This window comes from Pyrus communis, chromosome 4 (genome assembly GCF_963583255.1).
Source record: "Pyrus communis chromosome 4, drPyrComm1.1, whole genome shotgun sequence".
In the NCBI taxonomy this organism is placed as follows: Eukaryota; Viridiplantae; Streptophyta; class Magnoliopsida; order Rosales; family Rosaceae; genus Pyrus; species Pyrus communis.
In genome coordinates, this window is record NC_084806.1 from 1,782,223 (window position 1) to 1,798,430 (window position 16,208).

Below are 16,208 nucleotides of genomic sequence, written 5' to 3' on the forward strand. Positions count from 1 at the left end.
TTCGAAACCAGAGGGGGAGAGGTTCACTATGAATTTAGAACAAGATACAACAGATCAGAGGTGAAAGAATGAATTTGTGATCCAACATTCAAACATGTCCGAATGTAAACCGAATCGAAGTAGACATACAAGAGCATGGAATGGCAGCACAAAAAGAGGGAGAGCCTCTTATTAACTCAGTTACTCAAAAGCTACAAGTGGCAATACCATCGGTAACAGCCCGCCATGCTACGGTAAGTGGCAATACCTCAAGCTAACTCACTATGTTTCTCCCTTCTACTCTGCCCCGACGCCCCGTTATAAACAATAGTCAAGCATGAGACTGGACGAACCCACAAAACGAAAAGTGTTCTTAGGGGCCAAAGAATATATCTCCGCGGTTGCCAGTCTTCTAAACTAATCAAGTTTAGCTCACAGGAAAACCACACCGGGTATCTGGAGACATTTTCAGCACAGACATCGTCATTGGCATTGATTTGATTGTGCATTCCAGTCATCGAGAAGGTTAGTGATCGACTCTTCAAACTTCTTTGCTTGGGGCCCAGGCTTCAAGATACTGGCATCACCCCAATGAGTGCACGGATCCATCCACCAGCTTTTCCAGCCCGAGCACCATGCCCCCGGGGCAGCTTGATTTCTCCCACGCTTGAGGATCTTTTTATCGACCATATCCAGCACAGGGTCATCTTTCTCGAATTGTCGGGCAAAAGCAGCTCCACTTTGAATCATTTGATCAAAATCCGAGGTGTTGAGGAAGTGGGGTTCCATTTTTGGGGGTGTGTCCCAGATCATGTATCTTAGATCACTGTTCACAGTAGTGTTCTTGAACTCTGGTGAATTGCATATAACTGAATGGAAATATCCTTCCTGTGACAATATCACATTTGTAAAGTACATGAGCAGCGTCCGGGGAAGATTATCCCAACCAAGAATGCAAAATTCCAGAAATGATCTGCTCAGAGTGACCCATGGGGAACCTGCAAATCAGGGAAAAAAAAAAGTTTCTAATTAGCAGTTCAACATGTGGACAGAATATCGATCTGGGTAATCTTATATAAATGTGTGTTAGACTTTGCCTGTGAATACTTTAAAAGCATCAGGGGTTTTCCGCTTCTCTGTAGCATGAAAAATTTGGCTCCTTCTGGCTAGGTATGTCGCCGGATCAACTACTATTGGCTGGACCCTGTGCAACCTACATCAAATATTAAAAACATGGGTTCAGGTTCAATCAGAAATATGTTGCCCAGAGAGCTAAAGAAAAATTAGCGAAAGGGTTTGCCTACTCCTTCCATCCAAGGTCACTAGTGTGATCAATAAAATTGAGATCTCTTCTGACAGATGAGAATACATGAGACAGATCTGAAAGTACAAAACAGAAGCAGAAGTGAATTAGTTGGTGTAATTTATGAAGAAAAACAACATAATGCAATCATTTATCGGGAAAAAAAAACAGCACAGTGAAATTAGAGTACACATTTAAACTTAAAAGAAATGCCTGACAATAAAGCTATAACAATAGTAACAGTAACAAGAAATAAGTGAATTATCGTCTCCCTTGGACAGAAAACCTTCACAGAATTGTCAAAGATGCACACCATGTGCATTGTCACTGCTGTACATTGTGAAATGTACCAACAAGGCAAGAAGCGGGCACAAAGTTGGTGGCCTGGAGAACTTCATCGTAAAACATTAAAAGTGTTGCCCTTGGTAAAATCTCTGAGCATTAAAGAAAATCGTAACACAGCATTTTAATTCCTTTTATCTCCATATGTACCATATCCGCATAGATTGTATGCAACCTTGATGCAATTTTTCGTGTTCGTTGGAAGAAGTGACAATAAATAGAATCCTTCAACCTAAGGATTCTTTATATGCTCTATTGCAGTTAGAACCAAGTATGAACATGAAAATGTCTTTAAGACCAAAAGACTGATATTCACTTTCACAACACTTTCTACTTAAAAAGTTCTTTAGCATTTTCTGCAGTACAGATTATTAATGTTAAAACTCAGGCAATTACTAAAGATAATAGACCAATATCCAATCTTTCTGCATAATTAATATCGCCACCAGCTAAACTCCCCATAAAGTCCCCAAAAAACTCTCTCATCTCAAGTGAATCAATAGACTTGAATGAAATACATCAAATAAAACACTTGAAATACATCAAACATCTCGTGTGAAATCCAAATAAGTGTTCTAGATATCTGTCCTGATACGTGTTTCTTTTCGGGGTTTTGTTTGTCAAGGATCTTGTTCCTGGATAATTGGGTATAAGGTAAACCCTTGTTTTTTGGCCCATACAAGCAGAAGCTTATACCAAATCCATTAGGAAAAGAAAAAAAAGGACAGTCGACGAGAGCCACCTAAACGTTAGAACAATTTAGCTCAAAAGTCAACTTCAGAATGACAGCTGCAGAAGCCAAGAGGTTCAGCATAAGGAGCTGACATGACAATATTAAGTTCACTAAATTTGGTGTTACAGGTCAAAGAAACAGCATCCTATTCCTATGCCAATACATCAAGTTTCTCAATACCCGGCACATCCGACATACCATTTTCCTGATTGTACACGAAAAATAATTGCAGTTGATCCTATACAAGAATCAGTTGGGACATCTGGAGGAAGGGGATTTGAACTATGACTTTTCGCAGTTGCTCCAAACTGGGCTATGCCAACCTCCCCCCTATAAATATATGGCTCTAACAAAAATGGAAACTTTTCGCTTTAATTTATCCTACATATAAGTACTTCCCCAGATAAACACTTTCCCCAACCCTAAGAGCCAGATTCCTTCAGTCAATTTAAACAAAATATTCAATAATAAATTGAATTCCCCAACAAAATCCAATCTTTTCATAGACTGTATTTATATTCCCAAGCAAGTTAAAGGAAAAATGGTCAATAAAACAAAGAAATTACATAAATTTGCATACCGTCCTGGGTGATAAGTGGATAATCCATGGCGCTCAAAGTGACTAACCAATCCCACCCACTATCAACCTTCAACAAAATCGCCGCCGCGCGCAACGTGGTGGCAATATTGGAGGACCCCATGTAAGTGATTCGATCAGGCTTGCCCACCACATCCACATTCCCAAACGCCTGAATTGCAGGCACAGCCTTGATAGCGGCGGCAAGGCGTCGGCGCTCTTCTTCAGATTCGTCAGCCGAAAGATGCAACAAGTATCGATTTCGGGGATGGTAGACGGCGAGCAGCAGCCGGAAGATCCGAGCCCTATCGCCGCGGCCGCCCCATATGTAGTAAGCGAAAGCGGGCGGGTAGTGAGAGCCGTGCTGGACAATTGAAGGGAAGGGTTTGGGGAAGCTGAAGGCGGAGATGGAGGAGAGAAGGAGGAGAAGGAGAGAGAGGAATGTGGCTGAGAAGAGCGTTAGGAGCCATTTCTTCTCAGCTCCCATAATGGGTCGGTTATGTTGGCGGCTCAGCTGGTTGTTGGTGGCGGAGTTGGGGCATATGGGTCGGTTGCTGAGTCAAATAAGTGGAAATTGGGATGTGGGTTTTGGTGGAATTAGGGTTTTCAGACGGATTTAGGTCATGGGTCGGTCAGGATCTTGCAAAAATGGTGGGGAAGCTGTTTGAAGATTGGGTCTTTAAAGATTGAGCTGTAGAAAAAGTAACTGTCTTCAACTATTCGTTATGTGTTGGATCAACAACCGTCAAATGTCAGCTCTTTCTCTCTCTAACGCACACTTTCTCTCTCTAAAAAAATTGCTTTCTCTGGCTGTGTAACAGAGCTAGGGTTAGGGTTTCCAAGTTGGATTTTGTTGCGATGAAGAAGAAGAAGAAAGAGTTCATCGATTTTTTCCCTGTGGAATTTTTTGATTTGTTTGATATGATCTCATAAAAGTTTATGTTCACACCCTCTGTCTTTAATTTTAAGTTTAATTTGTCATGTGGCCCCAAATAATAAACTTTGGGAGTGAAAAACATCCTACGCTCGTCAAACACGCGTGGCCGCACGTTCCCTGACCATACTGGCGATTTGGCTACGTGTTAAGGCGATTGGAATACGGGGGCGGCGGGCCACCTTCGTTTTTAGAGATGTTTTAGTGTGCTGAAAATACAATTCTGTATATTCAACTTTTTGTCTACTAATAGAAATTTCGCTAGTTTTTTCTCGTAGGTATAAATTGTACAAAAGAAATTCTAAAGATATTTTTATGAACTCTCTATCATTTTATTCTTTAACGTCAAACTTGTAACAACGTTATAAATTATTGTGCAAGAAAATATAAAATAGAAAAAATTCATAAAAACTCTTGACTTTTGTTAGAGTTTCCATCGGCGTTTCTTATTGTAAGTAGCAAATTTGGTGGGTAGAAATAGAGATCTGCGTATTTGGTGACGTGTGTGATGAGGTGAGCTATTGGGTTTTTCAATGGCAGGTTCAACATTGGTGGTTTGTTGGGCCCACAGATGGAGATGACCAAAGCATAATTGTTTTCTTTAATTGCTAATTATAATTAGGTGCATTTTATGAGGAAATTTTATGGATTAAGGAATGTCACGTCCAATTAAGAGTCATTGACAATAAATACTATTATTATGATACAAAATAATAACTAGTAAGTTAGGTTTTCAATTTTAAAACAAGACCAATAAATTATAATGAATTTGAAGTTTAATAGAACGCTGACATCGTGTCATGCTTCTAGAAAAACAGCCAACCAAATTTTCGTAAGACTGCCTAACTAGAATAGCTCGCAAATCTAATAAAAGCATCTCTAAAAAACGTCAAATCGAATGTTATCAAAATATAAAACTTGAGGCTCTTGCTTTTGAAAGCTTTAACGAAAAATCACATTTTCACATTAAAAAGTCAATCCTGATACTATTCACTTTACTCTTTATTTTATCCTTATCGTTAAAACTCAAAGTTTTCAAACATTTTTCATTAGTTTTCTTCTTGCTTTCTATGAGTCAAAATTTTGCTCCTTTTATGTTGTAACCCATACAAGGTATCGGCTTATGACAAAACTTATGTGGCATCATTATCTAATCTCACAAAATATCAGCATGTACAAATAACAGTATGATTATCTTCTGTTTTTCTTCAAGCTCCGTTTGCCTGCGTAAACATCCTTTGGGACTGTTGACCGTCTTTGACAAGCTTTCCTGAATTGCCCGACATCTCAGATGGAGTTGACTGAATCGTCATCACTGCCTGCATTATTACCACCATTTTCGCTGCCGCTGCTGCTGCTGCTCCCACTACTATTTCCGCTGCTGCTGCTCCCACTTCCGCTGCTACTTCCGCTGCTACTACTTGAACTAGAAGTCTCAGTTTTCCTCCCTTCTGCATTCCCCTCGTCTCCAAACATATCAGTGTGTGTTTCCCTCCCCTGTGCATTCATCACCTGGGCTCGAAGGGCTTCTGCGGCATTTGGCCCCTTGTCAACTTCATCACCGCTATCATCTACATCAGCAATCTCATTATCACTATCATTCTGATGTGGCATAATGATGTCAAATTCAGGATTGGCTTCATCTTCAGCAGCATTCCCATCATCGGGTGATAAACTACCGAAAAGGTCTTCAATATCTATATCCTGGTGTTCGTCGTTAACTTCTTCATTCTTAGGGCCTGGCGAGGCAGCAGATACATTTGGTTGATCAGATGAGTAATCAATCACACCTTTATTGGCAGCTTTCGCACCTGTAGATTATGAACAAAACATAAGGATATATGATAACTGCGCAAACAAAATTGAGAAAAAAAAACAGTAGCAGCATCATTACTTTTTGGACAAGACACAGCATAGAGGAATGAAGACATCTGCAAGATGAAATTCTTTATTGTTTTCAGTAGACTTCGAAAAGGCGGGGTGAAGGTCATGTTAGCAAATTCATACGCATGCCAAAGTAGTCAGGCGAACAACTGGCGACTAATCATGTGACCATGAATCAGTAAAAAACAAGTAAAAAGAAGTTTCTTAGAGTCCAGAAAACGCTCAGCCCAAGAACAGCGCTCGAAAGTTTTTAACATTTAGGATGGGGGTTGGCACAGTAATATTTGAGTTGGTTAAATGATTTCAGTACAAACATAGTAATATAAGGTAGAACCATTGGGGTTAGACTGAGTGGACTCTTCAGCGGCCCCAATTAAATCTACATTGGGTTTGGCTACCTCAAATGTGTAGTGAAAGGTATTGTGCATATGTGAGTATCAAATCACAATTGTGCACCAAAAGTGTTTGCAACTGGACAATGGAGAAACTACGCACCCCATTCTGCGGGACAAAAGAAATATTCTTTACGAAAGGAAAAAAAACACTTGACAGGAAGGTAAGCTGAGACAAAATACGCCCCTCCTCTCCACTAGGAAAGAATTAACTCGTCAAGGTTCCAGATTCCAAGCCAAATGTCATTACACGAAAAAGTTTTGAATTTTAGTTTGTTAGAGCTGAGGGCTCATTTGGAAGTGCTTTTAAAATGACTGAAAGCTCTTTTGGTGAAAATGTTTTTGTCATTACAATACCAAATCGTGATCCTATTGATTTTGTCGGAGGAAGTAAACAAACACCATACTGTTCTCACTTGCATACAGAGCTTCATGCAACTAAAGAACAAGCAATGTCTACTTAATTTAATCATGGCATTATGAAGTTTGATTCCGATCCTCTCGAGGGAACGAAAAGCATTCTTTGACAAGCGAAAAATCCGATGTATATTCTTATTTCGGAACCAAAAAGGAAAAGAACTATCATAAAAACAAACCTGGATTCTCAGGCACCCCAACATCTATCCGTTCCACCTCAACCTGATGAAACAGAAAAGGAACCAAAAGAGTGCAAATTTCAGCTGCTTTTCAATAACCAAAAACAAAAGATTCAATCTTGAATCATAATATTTCTAATAGCCAAACCTTACCGGCACGATGGGGAATGCAGTTCTAGCAGGATTATACTGATGCGTTAGCTTGGGCGCCTTGCCAACCGGAGAAAGCTGCGGGTCTACAGCCATACCAGCCGCCGATTCCCCAGGCCGGCGGTCATGCCGGAGCTGCTTCACGGAGCGGTGAAGCCTCTCCAACCGAAACGTCTGGCCGTCAAAGAATAATACGGCGTCGTTGCCCTTGTACTCCTCGCTGCTCCCTTTAAACGTGACATTGGGTTTCCCCACTTGGTTGTTCTGAAATTCGACCGTAACCCTATTGTCCTTGGTCTTCTTCAGTGCTCCGGCCTTAGTCTTGTCGATCGACGCCGGCTTGAAGTCGTCTGCGATGGATATCAAAAATCGAAAAGGATTAAAAAAGAGGCAGATTGGATAGGATACCTACATCGGATAGATACTTACATCGGAGAGTGCAGTACTTGTTGGCGGAGCCGTCTCTGAAGGAGGGGCCGAGGGTTAGGTTGTACCAGCGATTGGACTGGGGGCCGGTCTTGGGCTCTTCCTTGGAGTTGTCCGCCATTGTTAATTTGTGGAGAATGTTTCAGGCGAAAGTGGGACGACGGAGGTGGGGCCCACACCTTGCTGACATGGTAAGATGATCGGAGTGACGATGGAAACTCAGGAGGGGTCGGGACTGGAACGGGAACGTGGGAGAAGGAGATGGCGACGGCTGGTCTCCAAGGACAGCGGGCTTGTCTACTGGGGACAACTGATAAATTCGATTCGCACCAACCCGATTCCATTGCGGGTCGGATTATGCTTCGAACAGCCCAAAACGGTAAGATTACCGGATTGCCTGTGATGGGCTGGCCCAACCAGAAGTTTATTTCGTTACTCCTCTTATCCCCAACAGGGACACGCGTCGCGCAAGAGCGATTTCAATGAAATGGTTCAGTGGGCCAGATGGTTTTGGGCATCGGGGGCAGCGGGGTGGGCCGGGCCCTAGCCGCCTTGCCGCAGCTCTTTTGCTCTGCCTCTTTTCCGGAGACCGACGCCGATGACGACGAGGACAATGACGCGATAGACCACAAAGCCGAAATCCCGGGTGTCGGAAAAGTGACTCCAGTCACAATCCGGTGGCGCAACATCAACTGCTCCCTCTCTGAGCTGTAAGTTTCCATCTGTTGGTTATGACATGTCCCGTTACGACCGGTTTGGTTGCTGAGAAAATGTGTAGGATAAAAGATTTAAATTCCTTAATTTTGAATGCTTAGGTTCGATTTCTGCTTAAAAACGTAAGCGGAGAAGCGAAACCGGGAGACTACTGGCGATTATGGGGCCGTCAGGGTCAGGGAAGACGACGCTGCTAAATGTACTTGCGGGTCAGCTAGCTGCGTCGCCACGGCTACGTTTATCAGGACTGTTGGAGGTAAATGGCAGTCCTAGTCCAAACAAAGCCTATAAGTATGCTGCTTGTTTATGTTTCAAAGCTCATTGTGTAGTTCATTTGGAATTTGTGCTTATTCTGCAGTTCTCATTTGTTTAATTTTGTGTTGGGTGTTAAGGTTTGCTCATGTGAGACAGGAGGACCTGTTTTTCTCGCAGCTGACGGTGAGAGAGACGTTGTCACTTGCCGCGGAGCTGCAGCTTCCGGAGATATCTTCTTCTGAAGAAAGATTGGAGTATGTGAACACAGCCTGTTGTTCAAGTTGGCGTTGGTAAGATAGCATTGATGTGAAGACTGATACAAGCCCCTACTGCTAGCATTTACTGGTAGATGACTATTGTAGCGTATTTTTGTTTTCCTCAACGCCTAGGAGATAGTCTCTTTATTTCTCGTGGAAGCAGAAAATGGACCTTTTACTTTCATTGTTTGACACAATATACCGGTTGTGCTTCTAGGACTTGACGCCTACCAGGCAGAAAAAGTAATGGAAACCCTTCGACAGCTTGCACACGATGGACACACTGTAATTTGCTCCATACATCAGCCTACAAGTTCTGTGTATGGTAAATTCGATGACATCGTGTTGCTAACAGAGGGTGCACTTGTTTATGCTGGTCCTACACCTGATGAACCACCAGCATACTTCTCACAAAAGAGTAGATGCTCCTGTTGAGTCATTTTCACAACATTCGTCACTAGTTCTCCATGCAACTCGGATCACAAGAAGGGAAGTGTCCGACAAAGAAACAAAGTTCAGCAAGAAAAACAGAGTCCTGAAGAAGGGAGGTTGGTGGAGGTAATTCCGCTTGCTCCTAAAGTGTGCATGGATGCAGGTAAGACCTTTTTCTTAGTCTTAGCATGAAGACCAAAAAAAAAAAAAAAAGGATTAGCTCAATGTGCAATATAGGATTTTCAGTGATGACATTGTAAATTAGTTCACTTTGGTTTAAAGATTGTTTTAGTTGCTTCCTTTTATAATGTCAGACAAAGCTTTATAACAACATAGCTCGTTATCAACCTAACATCCACACTTTTTAAGTAGCGTTTTAGCACTCAACGGTGAGGGAGATATTCATCTATTTAGGTGGGTTTGAACGTTTAATGATGAATTGGGCTGTTTTATGACTATAACTCTGTTAGACCAAGTCATCCAGCTCATGTTTAAACTCTAAAGTGCCTGCCATCATTACAACTATAGTGGACATGTGATTGCTGACTCATGGACAGCAGGGAGGGCAATAACCTGGACAGAAGGAATACTGCACTGGCTGCAATATTCCTTGACAGCAGACCTCATGTGCTCTGATGTGTTGCAGCATGGGCAGCAAGCACGCCAGTTTTAGTTTATTGTGTGTGTGTGTGTGTAAGATGTATATAAAACATCTAACTGTCATTTTGTAATATACATAACAAAGCCTTCCCGTAAGGCCGGGGGTGTATGAGTGAATTATTTATTGAGATCAGAAATTCTATCATGGTATACTGAGCCTTTCTGTCTAACGACAAAAGATCCTTGTTTTTTTTTTCTTCCGCATCACTGTTTCCATGGCTGAAACTAATAATGTCAACCCTATTTTTCCCCCTCCTGCAACTTCATCCGTCAATCCCTTCTCCTCTTCCATGACTACCATAGTGAATATTAAGCTTGATCGTGCCAACTATCCTCTATGGTTGGCGCAGATTTTGCCAATACTGAAGAGTCGTGACCTGATGGGTTACGTCGACGGCTCTCTGGACTGTCCTCCGAAACACTTGGCTGGAAATACTGCTGTCAATCCGGAGTATGTTACATGGGTGCAACGCGATCAAATGGTTCTGAGTTGGATCAATGGCTCGCTGACTGCTTCCGTTCTAGCAACTGTTGCCAGCAAACGCACATCTCGTGCGTCATGGGAGGCTCTTGAGCAGCGTTACGCATCCACTTCTCAGAATCGCATTCTCTTTCTGCGCAATGAATTGCTCCTGACCAAAAAGGCGATCTCTCAGTAGCTGATTACTTGGATCGTGTCAATGCTATTTCCGATAATCTTGCCCTCGCCGGACAACCAGTAAGTGATAATGAACTGGTTCAAATTATTCTTAATAACCTTGGACCTGCATTCGAGATGACTGTCAATGCAGCTCAGGCACGTGATACTCCGATCACGTATCCAACCCTTGAAGCCCTCCTTTTGACCACGGAGAGGCGCATGATGGAACAAACTGTACCTATGGTGGAAGCTACTCCAGTCAATGCTTTTGTAGCTGCAAGAGGACGTGGTGGACGTTCTCGTGGAAATGGACGTGGTGGTTTTCCGTCCAATCGAGGTGGTGTTTCTCCTATCAACCAGCGAGGTTTCTTTCCTCGCAACACTAATCAGCGTAATCCTGCCATTAATGGGGAACGCTTCAGTACAAGTGGAGAGCGAATCACTTGTCAAATTTGTGGTAAGCCTGGCCATCCTGCTTTAGATTGTTATCAGCGCATGAATGGTGCTTATGAAGGACGTATTCCAACCAAACGTCTTACTGCTATGGTCTCTTCACCAATTACTTTGAATCGACAACAAAATGGCACCTGGTTACTGGACACAGGAGCTAATGCCCATGTCACTCCTGATATTCAAAATCTGGTAAATCCGAAGGAGTACAATGGTAATGAGAATATCGGTGGTGTAGGTAATGATACGGGCCTTTCCATTAAACATTATGGTTCGAATAAAATCAGTACTAAGGCTTGCTCATTTGAACTAAACAATATCCTTCATTGTCCATCCGCCTCCACTAGCCTTATTTCTGCCCATAAATTCACTCTTGATAACCATTGCTACCTACTAATATTTCCTCATTTTTTCCTTGTCAAGGACCTCAAGACCCAGAAGACGCTTTTCCGAGGGAGATGTGAGAATGGGTTATACCCATTGCCAGGTGGCGGTGGATTACCCCAGTATCCTATGTCAACGTTCTTAGGTGTTAGAGTCTCAGCCAAAAAATGGCATTCTCGTCTTGGTCATCCTGCGTCTTCAATTATTAAGCTTTTAATTTCAAATAATCAAGTACCAAGTCATGGTACTGCCGATGTACTGTTTTGTGATTCTTGTCCTTTGGGCAAGAGTACCAAACTTCCCTTTAGCAAGTCCGAGTCTGTGTCTCACTCTCCTTTGGAACTTTTGCATTCCGATGTGTGGTGTTCACCAGTTATATCAATTGAAGGTTTTCGTTATTATGTTTTGTTTGTCGATGATTTTTCTCGTTATTCTTGGATTTTTCCCATGAAACACAAATCTGAAGTATTTGGCATTTTTGTCACATTTAAGGCGCATGTTGAAAAAATGTTTAACACATTCATTAAAACCCTTCAATGTGATGAAGGTGGTGAGTATAAGAGTCAAGCCTTTAAACAGTTTCTTGCGACTCAAGGTATTTCCCAACGGTTTTCATGCCCTAAACATCCTGAGCAAAATGGAATGGCGGAACGAAAACATCGCCACATAGTCGAAACTAGTGTTGTCATGCTTTCCCATGCCCACATCCCTGACAAATATTGGTTTGATGCCTGTTTGACAGCCACATATCTAATTAATAGGTTACCAACTAAGGTTTTGTCAAACAAATCTCCATATGAAAAGCTATTTCATCGAACACCGATTTATGTATCCTTTAAAGTCTTTGGGTGTAAATGTTTTCCTTGGTTGACACCCTATGCCAAACACAAACTTCAACCCAAGTCTAAGTCTTGTGTTTTCTTAGGATATTCGTTGAATCACCAAGGATACAAGTGTTTGGATTTATCCACGAGACGAGTGTATTTGTCTCGCCATGTATTATTCGTTGAGGATTCCTTTCCCTTCCAGGAACTTACATCTCTCAAGGAAAACGTCTACACAAAAGGTATCTCTCCACCCTTTGAGCTTCTTTTTCATTTTTCAGATCCTCTCCCTGGTACACCAACTACCCACAGTCTAGCCCCACCCAATGTCCAACCCGCCACTACAACTAGGTTCCCAGATACTCCACCACTAAATGAACCACCTGCTCCTACTCCCAATCTTGCCCCCACTACCAGTTCCCGTGAACCTCTCCCAAACCAAGATGAGCAAGAAATAGTTGCTGCTGTCCCTGTGAACCCAACTCCGTCACAACCCTGTGATCCCGTGCTGATTCCTGACCCCCCTCTCATCCATCCTATGACCACTCGGTCTAAAGCTGGGATACAAAAGCCAAACCCGAAATATGCTTTGTATGTTAATACTGACACTCTGGTGGCAGAACCAACATGTTTTAGTTAGGCTATAAAGCATAAAGAATGGAGGAATGCAATGGCTCAAGAATTCAGTGCCTTGCAGCGCTGTGGTACGTGGACTCTTGTGCCTTACCATCGTGCCATGAACTTATTGCCAAACAAGTGGGTTTTCAAAATTAAACGACGTGCAGATGGCTCGATTGAGCGCCATAAGGCTAGGCTTGTGGCTAATGGCTTTCATCAACAATCCGGGATCGACTATACGGAGACCTTTAGTCCAGTTGTCAAGCATAGTACCATTAGACTTGTGTTGAGTCTGGCAGTTTCACGGAGGTGGCATGTTCGACAATTGGACGTTCAGAATGCATTTTTGCATGGGTATTTGAATGAGGATGTGTACATGAAGCAACGACCAGGTTTTGTTGATAACCAGTATCCTAACTATGTTTGTAAACTACAACGTAGTTTATATGGTTTAAAACAGGCGCCTAGGGCCTGGTTTCAACGATTTTCTGAGTTTCTCCTTCAGTTAGGGTTCCAAGAATCCATGTGTGACTACTCCTTGTTTGTTTTTAATCAAAGAGGAGTTTATTTGATTTTGCTTATTTATGTCGATGACATATTGCTCACAGGAAACAACACTACTCAAATGGCATGGTTGATCACGAAGCTTAGCACTTTGTTTTCCATGAAAGACTTGGGTCCCCTTAGTTATTTCTTGGGCGTTGAAGCCACTTACGTTGGTCACAACCTGCATTTGACTCAATCCAAGTATGCTCTGGACTTGCTTGAGCGAACGAAGTTTAAAGATGCCAAGCCAATTTCCACTCCAGTTTCTACAGGCCAAAAATTAAGTGCTTATGTTGGTGAACCCTACAAACATCCTGAGCAATATCGTAGTGTCGTTGGTGCGTTGCAATATTTAACCATCACGAGACCGGATCTCTCATATGCTGTTAACCAGGTGTGCCAATTTATGCACTCCCCCAAGGACACTCATTGGATGGCAGTGAAACGTATCCTGCAATATTTAAAGGCCACGTATGATCATGGTCTTGTCTATAAACCTGGAGATATGCAACTGCATGCTTTTTCTGATGCCGACTATGCGGGCAATCCTGATACTCGTCACTCTACAGAAGGTTTTTGTATTTATTTGGGGTCCAATCTGGTGTCTTGGAGCTCAAAGAAACAGAAGACTGTCTCTCGGTCAAGTACAGAAGCTGAATATAGGCAACTAGCCTACACGGCTGCTGAGCTATCTTGGTTCAGGTCATTATTCAAAGACCTTCATCTGCATCTTCTTCTTCCCCACATATGGTGCGATAATGTCTCTTCCATAGCCTTAGCTTCCAATCCAGTATTTCATTCGCGGACAAAACACTTAGAGGTCGATTATCACTATGTCCGTGAGAAGGTGGTTCGAAAGCAGCTTCTGATACATTTTATTTGTTCTCAAGATCAACTCGCTGATCTGTTTACAAAGGGCTTGTCCTCCTCGAGTTTCAAGCTTTTGGTGTCCAAGCTTCCAGTTGTTTCTCGGCCTGTCAGCTTGCGGGGGGCTGTTAGACCAAGTCATCCAGCTCATGTTTAAACTCTAAAGTGCCTGCCATCATTACAACTATAGTGGACAAGTGATTGCTGACTCATGGACAGCAGGGAGGGCAGTAACCTGGACAGAAGGAATACTGCACTGGCTGCAATATTCCTTGACAGCAGACCTCATGTGCTCTGATGTGTTGCAGCATGGGCAGCAAGCACGCCAGTTTTAGTTTATTGTGTGTGTGTGTGTGTGTAAGATGTATATAAAACATCTAACTGTCATTTTGTAATATACATAACAAAGCCTTCCCGTAAGGCCGGGGGTGTATCAGTGAATTATTTATTGAGATCAGAAATTCTATCAAACTCTAGTTATTGATTCTGTTTGATTCACTAAACAATCTGATTAGGCTTCTCGTGATGGACCAACAAATAAAGTTTGGTCAGGAATGTCAATTGCATCAGCGATCATATTTGCATCAGTTTTTTGGAGAATGGGAATATCTCAGACATCAATACAAGACGGAATGGGATTGCTTCAGGTGTGAAATGGTTTTTTTTTTTTTTTTTCGTTAATTCACTTTAGAAATCTACATGATTTTGAGTTCCTGAATCAAACTTCCATAGAGACACTGCTCATTTCCTGCAATGCCAACACTTCTACAAAGATCACTTGGATCACTTGCCATTTGCCCGAAAGAAGTTTTGATTGCTTAGATAGATCAAATGATACAACTATGTATTGTTTCCTTTACCTTACGGTTTTATATTTCCTTGTGCACTTTCAGGGCTTTCCAAGGTCTTTGCATCAATGAGTTTAGGCGTCTTCAATTTGATCATCAGCATTCTTACGATATTCAAAACGGAGAGCAGGTACAAGGAGAACTCCTGTTTGAACTTTCAAGAAAATGAAGCGTCTTCTCTTTATTAATAGAACCTAATATTATGTAAGAACCATAGGCGTAAACCCTTTAGCACTAGTACCACAATTTTATGCTTCTATGTTGTATGGTTCTTAAAATTAACGTTGTATCGCTTGACTGAGGTATATAATTTTATATCTAATACCTTCGGCTCTGTTTCCTCCTTATTTTGCAGGCACTTGAACGCATCCCCTTCGGAGGACGTCACATTAGGGAAACAATGGTAGCTCAAAGTAGAATACTGTTGTTTTGGTATAGCACCACTTACCTTCTCCTTCGGAAAAACAAACCGAAATACCAGCTGCTGGAGGCCACACCTCTTGACCAAATCCAACCGGCGGTGCAGCTTGAGCTCTAAAATACCGGACAAGATGAACAAAACGAGCCAAATGAAGTTAATGAACAACCCGTAACAGTTGAAAAAGTCGAATTAAACCAGCCACCAAGTGAATCATCGCCAATTGACTTTGTCCTGGAAGGTTTGTGATCACTTGGGCATTAGTAGTGTTGTTATGGAAGGTTATTTACTCATCTTGCACAAGCTCCTCTATGTTTGTTAATTACTCATCTTACAAGTTAGATCAGTTGGTTGTGGCAGATAAAAGTTACACAATACTCCATTGGCACTCAAGTTTGAGTCTCTACGTTGTAGTCATTTGTAATTTAAAATATATTATTATAAAAAATAAAAATAAAAAGTCAAAAGTTAAAAACAAAAAAAAACGTGCATTTCTTTCAACGGTACATAAAATGTGGAGAGCAAATCTTTGTAACACATTTGTCACGCTGCTGTTCTCATCCATATGTTTCGGTAGCTTCGGAGATTTGCTCAAACATGTTTAAAAGATAGAACACGTTGCTAAATTGACCACAATACCCTCGGTACATGTGATATTAATCGATAAAATATAACACGGGCAGTGCCAACTATACCCGAAAGTGTGCCATAAAGAAAGAATGAGGATTTTCTACGGATTCTCTTTGTGAGGATTTGGGGATCCTCAAATTATGTATATTCATTGAAAAATTGACCACATAATATATATAAACGATCACGATTTGAGAATCCTCAAAATTCTTAAAAGAAATGTAATGCCTAAGAAAAAATGAGATGGCTGCTGACATGCGTACGCATAAACGGCAGTAACTTACACAAAAGGTATAAAATCAAGATAAATGCTAAATAAACTTTCTCAAAGTCAAACTCCCTATGAACT

The 16,208-nt window shown here is 41.8% G+C and overlaps 2 protein-coding genes and 1 pseudogene across 2 annotated transcripts; 1 reads left to right on the top strand and 2 right to left on the bottom strand.

Annotated features, from left to right (window-relative positions):
- Positions 1-61: 61 nt before the first annotated feature.
- On the bottom strand, positions 62-3,987 carry LOC137730996 (beta-glucuronosyltransferase GlcAT14A-like). Its single transcript, XM_068470030.1, has 4 exons — positions 2,938-3,987; positions 1,284-1,359; positions 1,077-1,192; positions 62-977 (listed from the first exon to the last, which is right to left on the bottom strand). Exons 1-4 carry the CDS (start codon positions 3,419-3,421, stop codon positions 463-465), a joined length of 1,191 nt encoding a protein of 396 aa, XP_068326131.1. The 5' UTR covers positions 3,422-3,987; the 3' UTR covers positions 62-462.
- Positions 3,988-4,989: 1,002 nt separating this feature from the next.
- On the bottom strand, positions 4,990-7,584 carry LOC137731991 (uncharacterized). Its single transcript, XM_068471264.1, has 4 exons — positions 7,320-7,584; positions 6,894-7,240; positions 6,741-6,783; positions 4,990-5,679 (listed from the first exon to the last, which is right to left on the bottom strand). Exons 1-4 carry the CDS (start codon positions 7,435-7,437, stop codon positions 5,156-5,158), a joined length of 1,032 nt encoding a protein of 343 aa, XP_068327365.1. The 5' UTR covers positions 7,438-7,584; the 3' UTR covers positions 4,990-5,155.
- LOC137731238 (ABC transporter G family member 7-like) lies at positions 7,528-15,349 on the top strand (annotated as a pseudogene).
- The last annotated feature ends 859 nt before the right edge of the window (positions 15,350-16,208 follow it).

What these genes read in the sequence shown, in the direction of transcription:
- LOC137730996 (XM_068470030.1), bottom strand. Translation starts at nt 3,421, where the DNA reads ATGGGAGCTGAGAAGAAATGGCTCCTAACGCTCTTCTCAGCCACATTC. An exon ending in AGTGACCTTGGATGGAAGGA is followed by an intron (nt 1,193 to 1,283) that starts GTAGGCAAACCC and finishes TATTTGATGTAG; the next exon opens with GTTGCACAGGGTCCAGCCAA. An exon ending in TGCTTTTAAAGTATTCACAG is followed by an intron (nt 978 to 1,076) that starts GCAAAGTCTAAC and finishes CCTGATTTGCAG; the next exon opens with GTTCCCCATGGGTCACTCTG.
- LOC137731991 (XM_068471264.1), bottom strand. Translation starts at nt 7,437, where the DNA reads ATGGCGGACAACTCCAAGGAAGAGCCCAAGACCGGCCCCCAGTCCAAT. An exon ending in CAAGTACTGCACTCTCCGAT is followed by an intron (nt 7,241 to 7,319) that starts GTAAGTATCTAT and finishes TATCCATCGCAG; the next exon opens with ACGACTTCAAGCCGGCGTCG. An exon ending in TGGGGTGCCTGAGAATCCAG is followed by an intron (nt 5,680 to 6,740) that starts GTTTGTTTTTAT and finishes CATAATCTACAG; the next exon opens with GTGCGAAAGCTGCCAATAAA.